The sequence below is a fragment of the Phacochoerus africanus genome, chromosome 2, assembly GCF_016906955.1.
Source record: "Phacochoerus africanus isolate WHEZ1 chromosome 2, ROS_Pafr_v1, whole genome shotgun sequence".
NCBI lineage: Eukaryota > Metazoa > Chordata > Mammalia > Artiodactyla > Suidae > Phacochoerus > Phacochoerus africanus.
This window is the reverse complement of record NC_062545.1, coordinates 9,067,486-9,080,887: the sequence shown is the minus strand read 5'-3', so window position 1 is coordinate 9,080,887 and position 13,402 is coordinate 9,067,486. Positions and strand designations below refer to the sequence as shown.

The following is a 13,402-nucleotide window of genomic DNA, read 5'->3' as shown; positions in this document are numbered from 1 at the left end:
CTGAGCCCTGCCCACCCCTCTCCGTCCCCTGGGGGGCCCTGTCCACTTTCACAGGACGGCATGCTCCTGGACTGAAGGGGAGGGGGTGACTGCCGTGGGCTTCGGTCATGCTCCCTCCTGTGCTGCCCTTGGCACTTGCCCCCTGTGACCGGATGACACTAACTCCGTTGAAAGAGGGAAACTGAGGCTGGAGGCGGTCGAGGAACCAGGGTCGTCGTTGGGCAGATGGGTTTGGGCAGAGTGGAGGTTGATGGTGCCCCACGCACTGCCCTGCATCCACTCCCCATCCTGCCCCCCTACCCCGGGTGCCCCAGGGACCCTCTGCTAAAATTACCTCTGAGAGTGAGGCTTTGACTCTCCCACTAGTGTCAAAACCTGAGTTCTGAAGTTCCTGTCGTGGCTCAGGGAGTTAAGAACCCAACTAGTATCCACGAGGTTGCAGGTTCAATCCCTGGCCTCACTCAGTGGGTTGAGGATCTGACGTTGCCATGATCTTTGGTGTAGGTCGCAGACGCAGCTTGGATCTGGTTGTGGCTGTGGTGTAGGCTGGCAGCTGTAGCTCCGGTGTAGGCTGGCAGCTGTAGCTCCAATTGGACCCCTAGCTTGGCAACCTCAATATGCTGCAGGTTCAGCCCTAAAAAAATAAACAAAGCTGAGTTCTTTGGCCCAGTAGGGAAAGCGCTGTGTGATGACCAGGATTGTCCCGTCATCTTAGGAACAAGGAGGTTCCTAATGATAGGACGGTGGATAGAACCGGGGTAGGAAGAGTGGAGAAATTGGGCAACATCTTTTCTCCCTGCCCTAGGGGTAGGGTCTGGAGCTCCTGGACTGCCCATCAGTATTTTCTGAAGCTGGTTCAGTGCAAGTTCCAGCTCAAGAAGGACGTGGTCTAACGCTGGAAGTAGTACTTTCAGCACATGTTACAGTAAAGGCTAGTACTTCTTGAGCTTAAATCAGCTCCTGGGCGCTGTTAAGAGGCGTCTTTTTTTTTTTTTTTTCTCGTTTGCAGCGGCACCTGCAGCACATGGAAGTTCCTGGGACCAGGGGTCAAATCAGAGCTGCAGCTGCAGCCTACGCCACAGCCATGGCATCTTGGGATCCGAGCTACATCCATGACTTTTACAACACTTCGCAGTAATGCCAGATCCTTAACCCACTGAGTGAGGCTAGAGGTTCCATCTAGGTTCATCCCCACAGAGACAATGCCATGTCCTTAACCCGCTGAGACTCAGTGGGCACTCCATAAAGATACTGGCTGAACTGGTTATCTCTCAACCATCTGGATGTGTGTATGTCACACCGGCAGCTAGGTTTATGCATTTAATCTCGTTGTTGCCAACAAACAACCTGCTACTGTCTTTCTCTTTTGTCAATAGAATCATAGAGGGTAACAAATTGCCTTATAGTCAATACCTAGAAATAGAAGAATTCTTAACCCTGGTGTGTTTTTCCTTTGAGGCTGAAGGCTAGCGGGTCAGCCCAACATAACTACCAGGCTCGTGTAATTCCTACCGTCCAGGGAAGCTTCGGGTCTGTTCAGGTTCCCACTGCGGAATTACTAATGCATGTGTGATCTGAGGGTGATCTAGCCGCATGGAAAGCTACCCTGTAAGGGAGCAGGCCAGTACGAGATGGAAAGGGCCGGCAGCATCGGCCTGGCCGGCCCTGCCAGGCCAGGGTAGAGTTACTCAGATAAAGGGCAGCATCTGATAACTGCCACAGCCTCCCCTCGTGATGCTCAGCACGGTATTTTTTGTCCTTTTAGAATTCTCTGGTGCTGCAGCACCCGTGGGGGCCTGCAGGCAGGTGAGGAGCCGGTCCGCCCTGAAAGAGCTGAGCGTGGGGCGGGGAGGAGACACGTTCTTTAGCTGAAGCCTCATCTGTGTCTGTGCAGGTGTAGTCACACTGGAAGCTCGTGGAAGCTGTGTGTGTGTGTGTGGACTCCATGGCACGTTTAAGAACACAGTGGTGTAGGGCCAGGACAAACTCCAAGGTCAGATCGAGTCTTGACTTGCACTGTCAAGTGCAGGACCAACAAGTACAGTCAACCGCGGCCTCAGGCTGCAGCCAGTTTCTTCCGTTTCATTCGGTCCGTTTCCAGTCCCTCTCTGATACTTTGCCAGGTGACAGGGTGAAAGCTGGGCTCTCAGGAAGGTCTCAATCAAATCCCAGAGCCTGTTTGCTTCTATTCCCGAAAGTGGGTCAGGGCACCGCTGGGCTTTGCCGGGAGGTCAGTAGGGTCGTGGGAATGCCTGGCTGGCTGCGGCCGATCCTCGGAGGCTGGTGGGCAGCCAGCAAGCCTGTGAGCGCTGGGCCAGCTTGTGGGTCGGGGGGCAGCTTGCCCAGGCCGGGAGCGGGGCCGCGGTGCTCCGGGCCACTGCCGTCCTTGGCTGTGGCTGGTGTTGGGTCTCAGGCAGCCGGATCCCGTTACCCGGCTCCAGCATATTCGGTTTCATTGAAGAAGCCTTTCTCCTCTGTCTCCTTGTGGTGCAGACGATTTACATGGATGATGGAGTGTCATCTTTTGTCCAGATCAGAGGCTCCGTCCCGCTGTTTTGGGAGCAGCCAGGGCTTCAGGTAGGTAATGAAACACGTCCATGTGTATTCTGCTTCCCCTGCTTTTCTCTTCCAGACGGCTCTGGGTCATGTCTTTTAACCATGCTTCTTTCATGGCACAGTTGCTGGTCTTTTTTTCCTGAACTATCACAATGTGTGTGGATTGAGCTGAACTATCACTGTGTGTGTGTGTGTGTGCGCGCGCGCACACACACGTGTGTATGTGTGTAGTGTGCACAGACACATATACATTGTGTGTGATTTTCTGATCGCGAGCTCACTGTTGATGCGGGCACAGTGGGAAGGGCTTTGTCTCTGCGGGTAAATGGATCATATCGTGTGATTGGGTGCGGTTACCTTCCGTAGGACCCACGTTCGTGTATTGAGAATGTGACCAAAGATATCTTTTGAGAGTTGTGCCCACCTGCCCCTGGCAAGCTCTGCAAGGTTCAGGGGGGCCCAGGGGACCATGCAGCAGGGCTGGCATTTAGAGGTGCCTGTTGCAGGGCCCACGTGAGAATTGCACAGAGCTTTCCTGCGGTTTCTAAAAATACCCCTTGCCATCCGAAACAGGGCTCTGAGTGGTGCCAGAGGTATTTGGCATCCGTGTCCCAGGAAGAGTTCAGGGTGTGGGTCCAAGAACACATTTGTCGGCAATGGAACAGCCGCCCCATTCAGTGGGTTCCTACCCGGGAGCTTCATGGCCGAGTGGACCTGGGACCCGGGTCTTCCTCCCTGGCCCAAGGGAACATGGGTGCGCTCAGAAGACCCCTGTGCCCGGGCCCCTGTCACTTCGGCTCTTCTTCCCGAGGGCTGTGTGTGGCGGCGGCTGGGTCATCAGCCAGGGGCCGAGGAAGCTCGGGAACGCCTGCCAGCATCTCGGGACTGTGACGCCCTGGGTCTCACCCGCCCTTGACTTGACCCAGCCTCAGCTGTGGGCACTTTGTCCTCGTGGCTGGCATCGTGCTGCAGCTGGCAGCCGTGGAAAGGAACCGTGTCCACCCTTGGGTGAGGCCGATGGAGGAGTGTCTCACTGGGGCCCTGAGTTCTGTGGACAAAAGCGTTACTAACACTCAGTCTTTCCAAGAGAAAGGAACCCCTGAGACGCATGAGGCAGCTGGAGACATTAAGGGGCAGCACAGAGAAGGGCAGCCGAGGATGCAGAATTCCTCCGAGGTGCATCCTCGGAGAGCGTGGTCTTCAAACAGTGCGTGAGGTGTCATTTACGTACACAAGCCTCACCCCACTGAAAGTGCGCAGTTCACGTTTAGTGGGTTTACAGAATTGTGTAACCACCACCATAGTCTAACTTTAGAGCACTTTCAGCACCACCAGGAGAACCCTGTGCCCATCAGTGGTCACTCTCCCTGGGGCCTGGGCAACTGTTCATCTACTTTCTGTCTCTGTAATTTGCCTATCCTGGACATGCTAAAAGGGGTTTTAAACCTTGATTTTCTTTAGATTTGGAGTTTTCCTTCAATTTGTAAAAACCCCCAAAAAACTCTGAACTGGGGGATGGTCCTGATCGAGTCTTAGAATTTGGGCTGGCGGGCTTTGAAATTCATCTGTTTCACCCGCTCACCCAGTTGGGGGTCTTGCTTCCAGGTTCGAGGCCATGATTGCGATGGTGCCCTTATTCTTGCTGCTGCTGCTGCTGCTAGTTTCTCCTTGCCTTGCGAGTCTCCACAGAGTGTGCCAGGCACACGCCAGAGCCTGATTTCTCAGGCCTTCACGTACCTGCGTGGCTCCCCCTTTTCTCCTTTCATCGTCTTCCAGCCCTTGGGCCGTCTCTGTCAGATTTCCAGGACTCCCCTTTCTTTGTTCTCCCTCTTCTAAAAACAGAACAAAACCTATCAGTCCCCTCTAATTTTGGTCTCCAGCTCGACCCCCCAATGCCCAAGACGCAGCCTGACCCTGCCCTGGAAGAGCTGTCCCTGGTCTGACCCACTGTCCAGCATCCGTGGACCTTGGGTGACTTGCTTTTCTGCAGCTGGAGCACCTTTTAGTTTCAGGACCCTGGTGCTCCCCCAGAAACTCCCCCAGAGACCCCCCCAGAGACGCCATGGTTTCTTCAAAATAAGTTTCAAAGGCTTTGGTGTTCATGCCTCTTAAGGACTTGCTAAGCTCTGGGCCTCATAGCCGTGTTGATTCTCTAAATGCTGTCTGTCATCAAAGAGAGGTGAGGTCATCTTCAGGGGGGGCCAGGAGGGCAGCTGTCAGTCACCCCACCCAAACTATCAATAGCGAGCCTGATGATGGCCGATTCTGGTTGTCTTTCTGCATTTTGCAGAATTCCCCCTCCTTCTTCACTTAGGTTAGAGAAAAAGTGCAAAGATTTGGGGGCGAGTAGCTTGTGCTTGCTTTTTAAGTTGCAGTATTATGCTTGTCTCTTGCCCCCCCACCCCCGGGAATGGATGAGCCGTGGTGGGGGAGAGGGTGGGGGAGCAGAGAAAACCGAGGAAGGGTGATCGGTCTGCACGTTTTCATGGTACCTTTTGTTACAAATGCCGGGATCCTGACTGCATCTCTAGCAACCATGTACCTTTAGTAATTCATCTTTAGCACGTGAATAGTTGTGCGGTTTATAAATAGCCACGCTGAAATTTTACTCTTGGAGCTAATTGCTCTTGTACGTTTAGCTACAGAGGTTTTTATTTTTGCTTTTTAAGCCTGCACCCTCGGCATGTGGAAGTTCCCAGGCTAGGGGTCGAACTACAGAAATGGAGCTACAGCTGCCGGCCTGCACCACAGCCACAGCAACGCAGGATCTGAGCCATGTCTGTGATCTACACCGCAGCTCACAGCGGTGCCGGACCCTCACCCCACTTCTCAAGGCCGGGGATCGAACCCAAATCCCCATGGATACTAGTTGGATTCATTTCCACTGCACCAGAACGGGAACTCCATAGAGTTTATTTTAAAAAAAATTTTTTTTTTTTTTTGGTCTTTTTGTCTTTATAAGGCCGCACCCACGGCATACGGAGGTTCCCAGGCTAGCTGTCTCATCGGAGCTACAGCTGCCAACCTACACCACAGCCACAGCAACGCCAGATCTGAGCCGTATCTGCAACCTACACTATAGCTCACGGCAACACTGGATCCTTAACTCATCGATTGAGGCCAGGGATCGAACCCGCAACCTCATGGTTCCTAGTCGGATTCGTTTCCACTGCGCCACAACGGGAACTCCGAGTTTATTTTTTATATGCTGTTAGTCCTTGAAGATTTCGCTCCCATCACTTTAGAATCTTCCTCCCCTGTAACCCGCACGTATAGACAGGTCAGAGGTGAGTTGGGTCTGTGTTCTGAGCCCTGGATGACTCAGCCAGCTGGGGGAGGGTGCAGATGACATTAGTCTCTTGTGCCAGCCCACCCTGCCTGCGTTCGCCTCTGCAAGGCCACCTTCCTGGCCTGGATGATGCCACCCAGTCCCTTCCAGGTCAGCTCAGGCATCCACCCCACCTCCTCCCCAAGGCAGAGGCAACATCTGGTGGCAGGTGCCTGCCTGAACCTTGTGCTTGATGAGCATCTGTGGGACAGATAATTGGCAAGGGCTGTTTACGAAGCTCAGGGATGCGGGGCGCCATATGCCCGCATTTGGGCATTCCTGCTTTTCTTTGTTCCAAAATGAAAGAAAAGAAAGATGGATTGCCTCACAACAGTTTCTAAAATAGTGAAGAGGTTCAGATGGAGAAAATACTTAAAATAGAAGTGAGCTGAAACGAGAATAAAGTTGTACACGCAACACTGGCCGTGAGTCTTGGGTGCTTGCGCGAAGCTCCTGGGCTTACCAGCAACATCACAGAAAGAATCAAGGTCGGATGCAGCGAATCACGTGATCCAGAGCTTACAGAATCCGATGTTATAGGCACCCAGCTTCCAGTTAAAGTTCTGGCTCTCCTTCTTTGGAACCATGGACTTTTGAGGAGTTCTTTTCTCAAAAAAGTTCTTATTTCAAAAAAGAAACTCTTACCTCAAAAAAAAAAAATTGGGGAAATTCTTATCTTGGCAAAGCCTTGGTTTATTCTTCTCTTAAATGGGATAGATATACCAATCTCCTATGGAGAGGATTCAAGTTCATAATATATACTAGAATTTAGCACAGTATCTAAAAAGTCTCAGAAAATGGTAGCTATTATGTTATTCACGTAAATTATAGCATCTAAGAGACAAGAAACACAAGAGGCATTAGAGGTATGGCTCTTGGCCTCCTGAGAGCAAAGTAGGACTTTCTTGCAGAGTCCCCATGAGGACACTGTGGTGTAGTGACAGTGTCCTCACCTCTTGGTTCATGTGTAGCACGAGGACCAGGCTGTTCCATCTCCCAGCCCTCGCACGCGTCCCAGGGGAAGCCAATTATCTGTCCCACAGATGCTCATCAAGCACAAGGTTCAGGCAGGCACCTGCCACCAGATGTTGCCTCTGCCTTGGGGAGGAGGTGGGGTGGATGCCTGAGCTGACCTGGAAGGGACTGGGTGGCATCATCCAGGCCAGGAAGGTGGCCTTGCAGAGAGAACCACAGATGCAAATGTTGTAACCCCTGCGATGAGAGCGCATCCAGGGAACGGTGCTGGCTCGGCCACTTGCACTCCTAGGCCTGGGGGCGGGGGTCGTGGGGACGTGAGTCTGGGTTGACCGGCGAGACCCAGATGAACATGGGCTTTGTATGTTACTCTAAGGAGTGTGAATTTTACCCAGCGGTGCCTAAACCGCTGTGCTGAAATCATCTGGGCAGGAATTCCCGTTGTGGCTCAGCGGAAATGAACCCGACTAGAATCCATAAGGATGTGCATTCAATCACTGGCCTCGCTCAGTGGGTTAAGGGTCCAGTGTTGCTGTGAGCTATGGTGTAGGTCACAGATGTGATGTGGCTTGGATCCTGTGTTGCCATGGCTGTGTTGTAGGCTGGCAGCTGTAGCCACAATTTAACCCCTAACCTGGGAACTTCCATATGCCACGGGTATGGCCCTAAAAGGCAAAAAAAAAAAAAAAAAAGTTATGCTGGTAAACCAGGTTTTTTTAGGGCCAGGAAGGAGAGGTTTTGGTTTATAGCATTTGCCCATTTCTGTGGTGTAAATACTTCCATCGTGGCTGATTTCAAGCCTCCAGCTTGATGTGGCTAAACTTGGAGCTGGGCTGGAAAGGGGAGGGCACACAGTGGCTTGTGAGCTGGAAGGAGTGGGCGTTGCACACAAATGGGCTTCTTGGGGCGGGGAGCGTAATGAGACATACGTAGGCTTTAGTTTACGTAGGGGAAGGTGGAAGGTAAAGACACCCGGTAGGACGGTTGCAAGGATCGGGGTCGGAGATGCTGGCAGCTTAATTGGGGGAGGGGCAGGGAGTGGGGCAGAGATGCCGTTTGTGACGCTGGGACCCTCTGTGTGTCCAGTCACTCCGCCAGGTGTTCTTGAGACTTTGGTTATTCTTCCAGCCGCTCCGTCAGGCTCAGCCTGTAGACTTTAGGATTGAGCCTCTGACTTTAGAGACCAGACAGGAGTGGCTGGCTGCGTGTCCACCTGGTCCTGGGGCGGGGGGGGGGGGTGCGAGGCTGACCATGGTTTCATTACAGCCCCAACTACAGCTGCTTCTTGAGGCTCTGACACACAGGGGCCCCGGGATTAGGTGACACCAGCGAGGAGAGATTCATGTCGGTGTGTGAGTGTCAGAGCCGGTAGGGATGGAGGCAGGGCCCAGGGTCGGGAGACGGGACGTGAGGCCTAAGGCAACGACTAAAGGGTGATGGAGGATGAACCGAGAGCGGCCAAGGCCCCCGTCTGCTCTGGGAGCTGGGGGACGCAGCTGTGGCAGCTTGGGCCTGGTCACCGAGGGCCCTGTGTGCTGGTGTAGATGCAGCAGCACCACCACCCCCGGCCACCCTGTCCTGAAGCCTTATCCCCTCACAGGCATTCAAACCCTCAAACCCAAAAAGGGAAGGAGGAAGATCAGTAAGTAGAAACGAGCACGTCTCAGACCTCAGTGTGGTGTGTGAGTGTGCATAGGCGTACGTATGTGTGTGCGCACCACACCCCCGGAGAATTTCATTCAGTAGGTCTGGGGTAGGCCCCCAAATTTGCATTTTTTTTTTTATAGGACTGCATCTGCTGTATGTGGGAATTCCCAGGCCAGGGGTGGAGTCAGAGCTGCAGCTGCCAGCCTGCACCACAACCACAGCAACACGGGATCTGAGCTGCATAACCCCCTGAGCGGGGCCAGAGATTGAACCCAAGTCCTCATGGATGCTAGTCAGGTTCATGACTGCTGAGCCACAAGGGAAGTCCCTTTTTTGCTTTTTTTTTTTTTTTTTTTTTTCCGGCTCGCTATCATGGGAACTCCACGGCTCTTTACTTCTTATTGTTTCAGGATGTTTTTGCAAAGAGCAAATCTGCCCTCTCTCATGATGGCGGGAGGGGTTCTAGATCCCACGTGGGCTTCAAGGTCTTACCCTGAAGTTGGACTTCTGTCTGGGCAAGAATTCCAGCCGGCCTGGTCCATGCCACCGTTAGGACTGGGCCCAGCACTGGGCCCAACAGAGCCAGACTCAGGCTGCGGGAACTGAGCAGTGAATGGGCCACGGAGGGGCCAAGTGGCTGCTGCTTGGGGGCCTGGCTGGCAGCAAGAGGGAGAGTGGGAAAACCGACGTGTCCCAGCTTGGGCGCAGAGGCGGGAGGAATCACCCGTGTCATTTCTTTGATTTAGGTGGGCTCCCATCATCTGAGACTCACGCGAGGCCTGGAAGCCAACGCCCCTGCTTTCGACAGGTAGGGCCCTCGGGCACTGTCGGAGGGCTGTTGTCCTTCCTCCCATCAGACAGCAGCACAGGGGACATGGTAGATGGGGGGCGGGGGACCCCACATCCAGCATCTGAATCTGCCTTGTACTTTGGTTCTTTCTGCAAAGAGGCAGTTTACAAAACGGAATTTTTACTTGCTGTCCGGTTTCCCTGAGGGTCCATTGATCGGTGCTTAGGTAACAGCATGCAGTTCATTTATCTTATCCATTCCGTCTGCAGTGAAGCTGTGTCTATCTGTCCTGGTTTATAAGGGATCCTCTAAACTCCAGGATATTTGTAAGCTGGTTTGTTTTTGTTCTTGAAGTGATATATCCCAAGGCTTTAAAAAGGCATAGAAGCACAGGGAACTATACCCAGTCTCCTGGGATAGACCATGATGGAAAATATTATTTAAAAAAAAAAAGTATGTGAGTCAGTGCGCTGTACAGCAGAAATTGGCACAACACTGTAAATCAACTGTACTTTAATAAAAAATTTTAAAAGAAATAAAATCATTAAGTGACAAAAGAAAATAATGAAGAAGCTCATCATCTAGAGGGGAAAAGTCACAGTATCGGGAGTTCCCTGGTGGTCTAATGATTAAGGCCTGGCACTTTCCCCATTGTAGCCTGGGTTCAGTCTCTGGTCTGGGAACTGAGATCCCACATCAAGCTGCTGTGGAGGGGGGGGGGAAAGAAAAGTCACAGTATGGAAGGGTATAAAGGAGGTAGAAGTACCCTATCTCCCAGTTCCCACTGTTAGTTTTTTACATATCATTCTAGAAAAAATTCTGGCTTATACATAATTCCTTCCTTCCTTTCTTTCTCTTTCTTTCTTTCTTTTTGTCTCTCTCTTTTTAGGGCCGCATCCAAGGCATATGGAGGTTCCCAGGCTAGGGGTCCAATCGGAGCTGCAGCCACCAGCCTACACCCCAGCCACAGCAATGCGGGATCCAAGCCACATCTGTGACCTATACCACAGCTCACGGCAACGCCGGATCCTTAACCCTGAACAGGGCCAGGGATCAAAAACCCACATCTTCATGGATACTAGATACTACCTCATTCCTCCACGGGAACTCCTCAAGTAATTTTTTAAGTGTTTTGATCATTCTACCTGAGGCTTTATTTGGACTTTAAATTTGATTGGAGCTTTCTTATTTACCTTCTAACCCCAGCCTGGCCACACGCCCCTAGTTAGCATGTTACAGAGTGCACACTCAGCGCTGGCTCAGACTCCCCACCGGAGCAGGGCTTGCTGTGTCTCCACACTCAGACGTCAGGCCGGGGTGTACAGCCTGCAGGGTCTCACAGATCTGATCAGGCCCTGCATCTTCCCTGGTGGGGGAATGCTGTCCGGAGTGGGCCCTGCGAGAATTCCTCCTCCAGAAGCAGAGCCTGCAGGGCAGACTCACCTCCAGCTGCCTGCCGAGCAGCAAACTGCCCACTTCACAGTCCATATTCTTCTGTGCTGGGTTAGTAAGGGAGTCTTTTTTTTTTTTTTTTTTAACTCTTATTGGGCTAAAAATGGTTCTTTGGTGATAATTAACTTGAAAAAATTCCGCTTGTAAGAAAAACATGTTATTGTAGAAATTTGGAAAGTACAAAAAAAGAAGAATTTTTCTGTCTCTTGTTTTTAGGGCCGCACCAGAGGCATGTGGAGGTTCCTGGGCTAGGGGCCGAATCAGAGGTGTGGCCACCAGCCTACACCACAGCCACAGCAACGCCTGATCCGAGCCGCATGTGTGACCTACAGCACAGCTCATGGCAATGCGGGATCCTTAACCCACTGAGCAAGGCCAGGGATAGAACCCGCATCCTCATGGATACTAGTCGGGTTCCTTAACCGCCGAGCCATGACGGGAACTCCAAAAAGAATTTTAAATCACATAAAACTCTACCACTTTTAATATTGTTGAGTATTATCTTTGTCTTTTTTCCTGTCTTAAGTATAAAGATCGCACTATTAAATTAATTTTACATCTGCTTTTTGTGTGTCTTTTCCCTATTTTTTAAAACTACATTTAAATATTTCTACATTATTAAAATTATAAAGTTACTTTTCAAAAGCTGGTGATAAAAGGTAAATATTAGAGTCTCTCTATACTGTTTCAATATGAGTATTCAAAAAATAGTCTCCAGGGGTCCCCCGAAGGCCTAGGGGTTAAGGATTCAGCATTGTCACTCGGGTTGTGGCTCGGGTTCGATCCCTGGCCTGGGAATGTCTGCATGCCGTGGACGTAGCCAAACATGCAAAATAAAATAAAAATAGTCTCTGGATGGAGGGGGAATAAATTGGGAATTGAGATTACAGGCGCACACTGCTATATGTAAAATAAACAACAAAAACCTTCTGTATAACACAGGGAATTATATTCAATATCTTGTAATAACCCGTAATGGGAAAGAATCTGAAAAAAATCTGCGTGTATGTCTATATATGTATATATAAGATATATACACATAACTGAATCACTTTGTGCACCTGAATCATTGTAAATCAACTATACCTCAATTTTTTTAAAATAATAAAAATTATAAATAAAATATACATGAATAGTAGTCTCTGGTATACAGAGAATTTTCCTAAGAAGGAAGTTTTGTTATACCTTCGTTGAGGTTAAACATCATGAAATGCAGCATTTAGATGAAAAGTTGGACACTGAGGTTGGTGGCTTTCCTACCAGTTTTTCTGGTTTTGAGAAGGTACCACATAAACTAGATTAACTTCGGAGAGTGTCCATCACATTCATCAGGTTGGCTCTTCTGAATTCACTGGGGGACTTAATAAAAATTATAAATTATTTTTGTAATTTATATGTGGGACTTATAAATGGGAGACTTTATAAAAATCCGGCCTATCCCCTGCCTGACACCCTGCATGTTTAGAAGTCTGATGTGCTGTTACTCTTGGCCGGTGCCTTTCGAGGGGACCGCTTGTCCTGGACCTCTAGTGGCCTCAGGTCCCCTGGAGAGCAGGGCCATCAGTGCGTGTCCTGGGGATGTGGCCTCACGGGCTGCCCGTCTCTGTTGCAGGCACATGGTGTTTCTCAAGGAGCAGTATGGGAAGCAAGTGGTAGTGAACCTGCTGGGCAGCAGAGGCGGAGAAGAGGTGCTCAACAGAGCCTTCAAGGTACGTGGCTTCCCCTTGACCCGGGGAGGGGGCAGGCGAGGGAGCCAAGGGGCCCCTGCTCTGGGCGGGCTTCCTCGGGGGCTGGAAACCGCAGCATTGCGTCCCTCCTGCTTGTGGAGGGAGGTTTTTCTATCAGAGCTTCAGCTTTAGATGATGGGGGCTCTTGATGAATAAAGTTTAATTTTGGGGAGCGGTGGCTGGGGGAATTTGCTCAAAATGAAAACAAAGCATCTCCCATCTCCAGGTGTGTTTTTTTGGTTGTTTTTTGGTTTTTTTTCTGGACGAGTGTTCTTTTCGTTTTTAGTGTTAAGTTTTTTAATTATTCAATGAACTTTATTACATTTAGAGGTGTACAGTGATCATCACAACCCGATTTTATAGCATGTTTTTGCTCCAGCGCTCCCCGTGGGGCATTGAGGACTCTGGACGGCGGAGCCTGTCCCTGGCTCTCTTGGATGCACGCGTGTGTGTGTGCATGTGCACACGTATGTTTGGGCTTCACCCCTGACCTGCTCAGGGACTTGGAGTTGCCTCCTTCCTTGCTGGTCTGGCTCAGCTGCTGGCCAGCGGCTCCTGGCAGGTTCGTACCGACACCCACAGGGCACTGGTGCCTGAGTGGCTCTTCTGAGTCCCTGCTGGGTTTAAAGCGAGCCGTCTTCCATGATTTCCTCCTGCTGACTTGGTGTCTTCAAATATTCCATTCTTGTTTGGGCTGCCCTGGAAAGCTGCTTCCTGTGCCCAGTGCTCTGTGGGGCCCCCCGAGGCTTCCCGACACATGTCGGGGGAGGAAGCAGTAAGAGCAAGGCCCACCTTGCCCGCATCTCCGAGTCCCCACTGCTTCCGTGTGTTTTCAGCCCACTGTGGACAAAGCTGCAGAATGAGCTGTGGCCGTGGGCTCCACAGCTCTTTTCCAGCTGCTCAAAGCCACCGCTGGATGGGAAAAAA

At 51.1% G+C, this 13,402-nt stretch overlaps 1 protein-coding gene across 1 annotated transcript in view; it reads left to right on the top strand.

Moving 5' to 3' along the window:
* The window catches only part of SYNJ2 (synaptojanin 2), a 96,532-nt gene that overhangs the window by 46,382 nt on the left and 36,748 nt on the right, over positions 1–13,402 (top strand). The window contains exons 5-7 of the mRNA XM_047769845.1: positions 2,494–2,577; positions 9,253–9,314; positions 12,361–12,457. Of these exons, the coding sequence (XP_047625801.1) occupies positions 2,494–2,577; positions 9,253–9,314; positions 12,361–12,457 (243 nt within the window). The remainder of the gene's footprint in view (positions 1–2,493; positions 2,578–9,252; positions 9,315–12,360; positions 12,458–13,402) is intronic.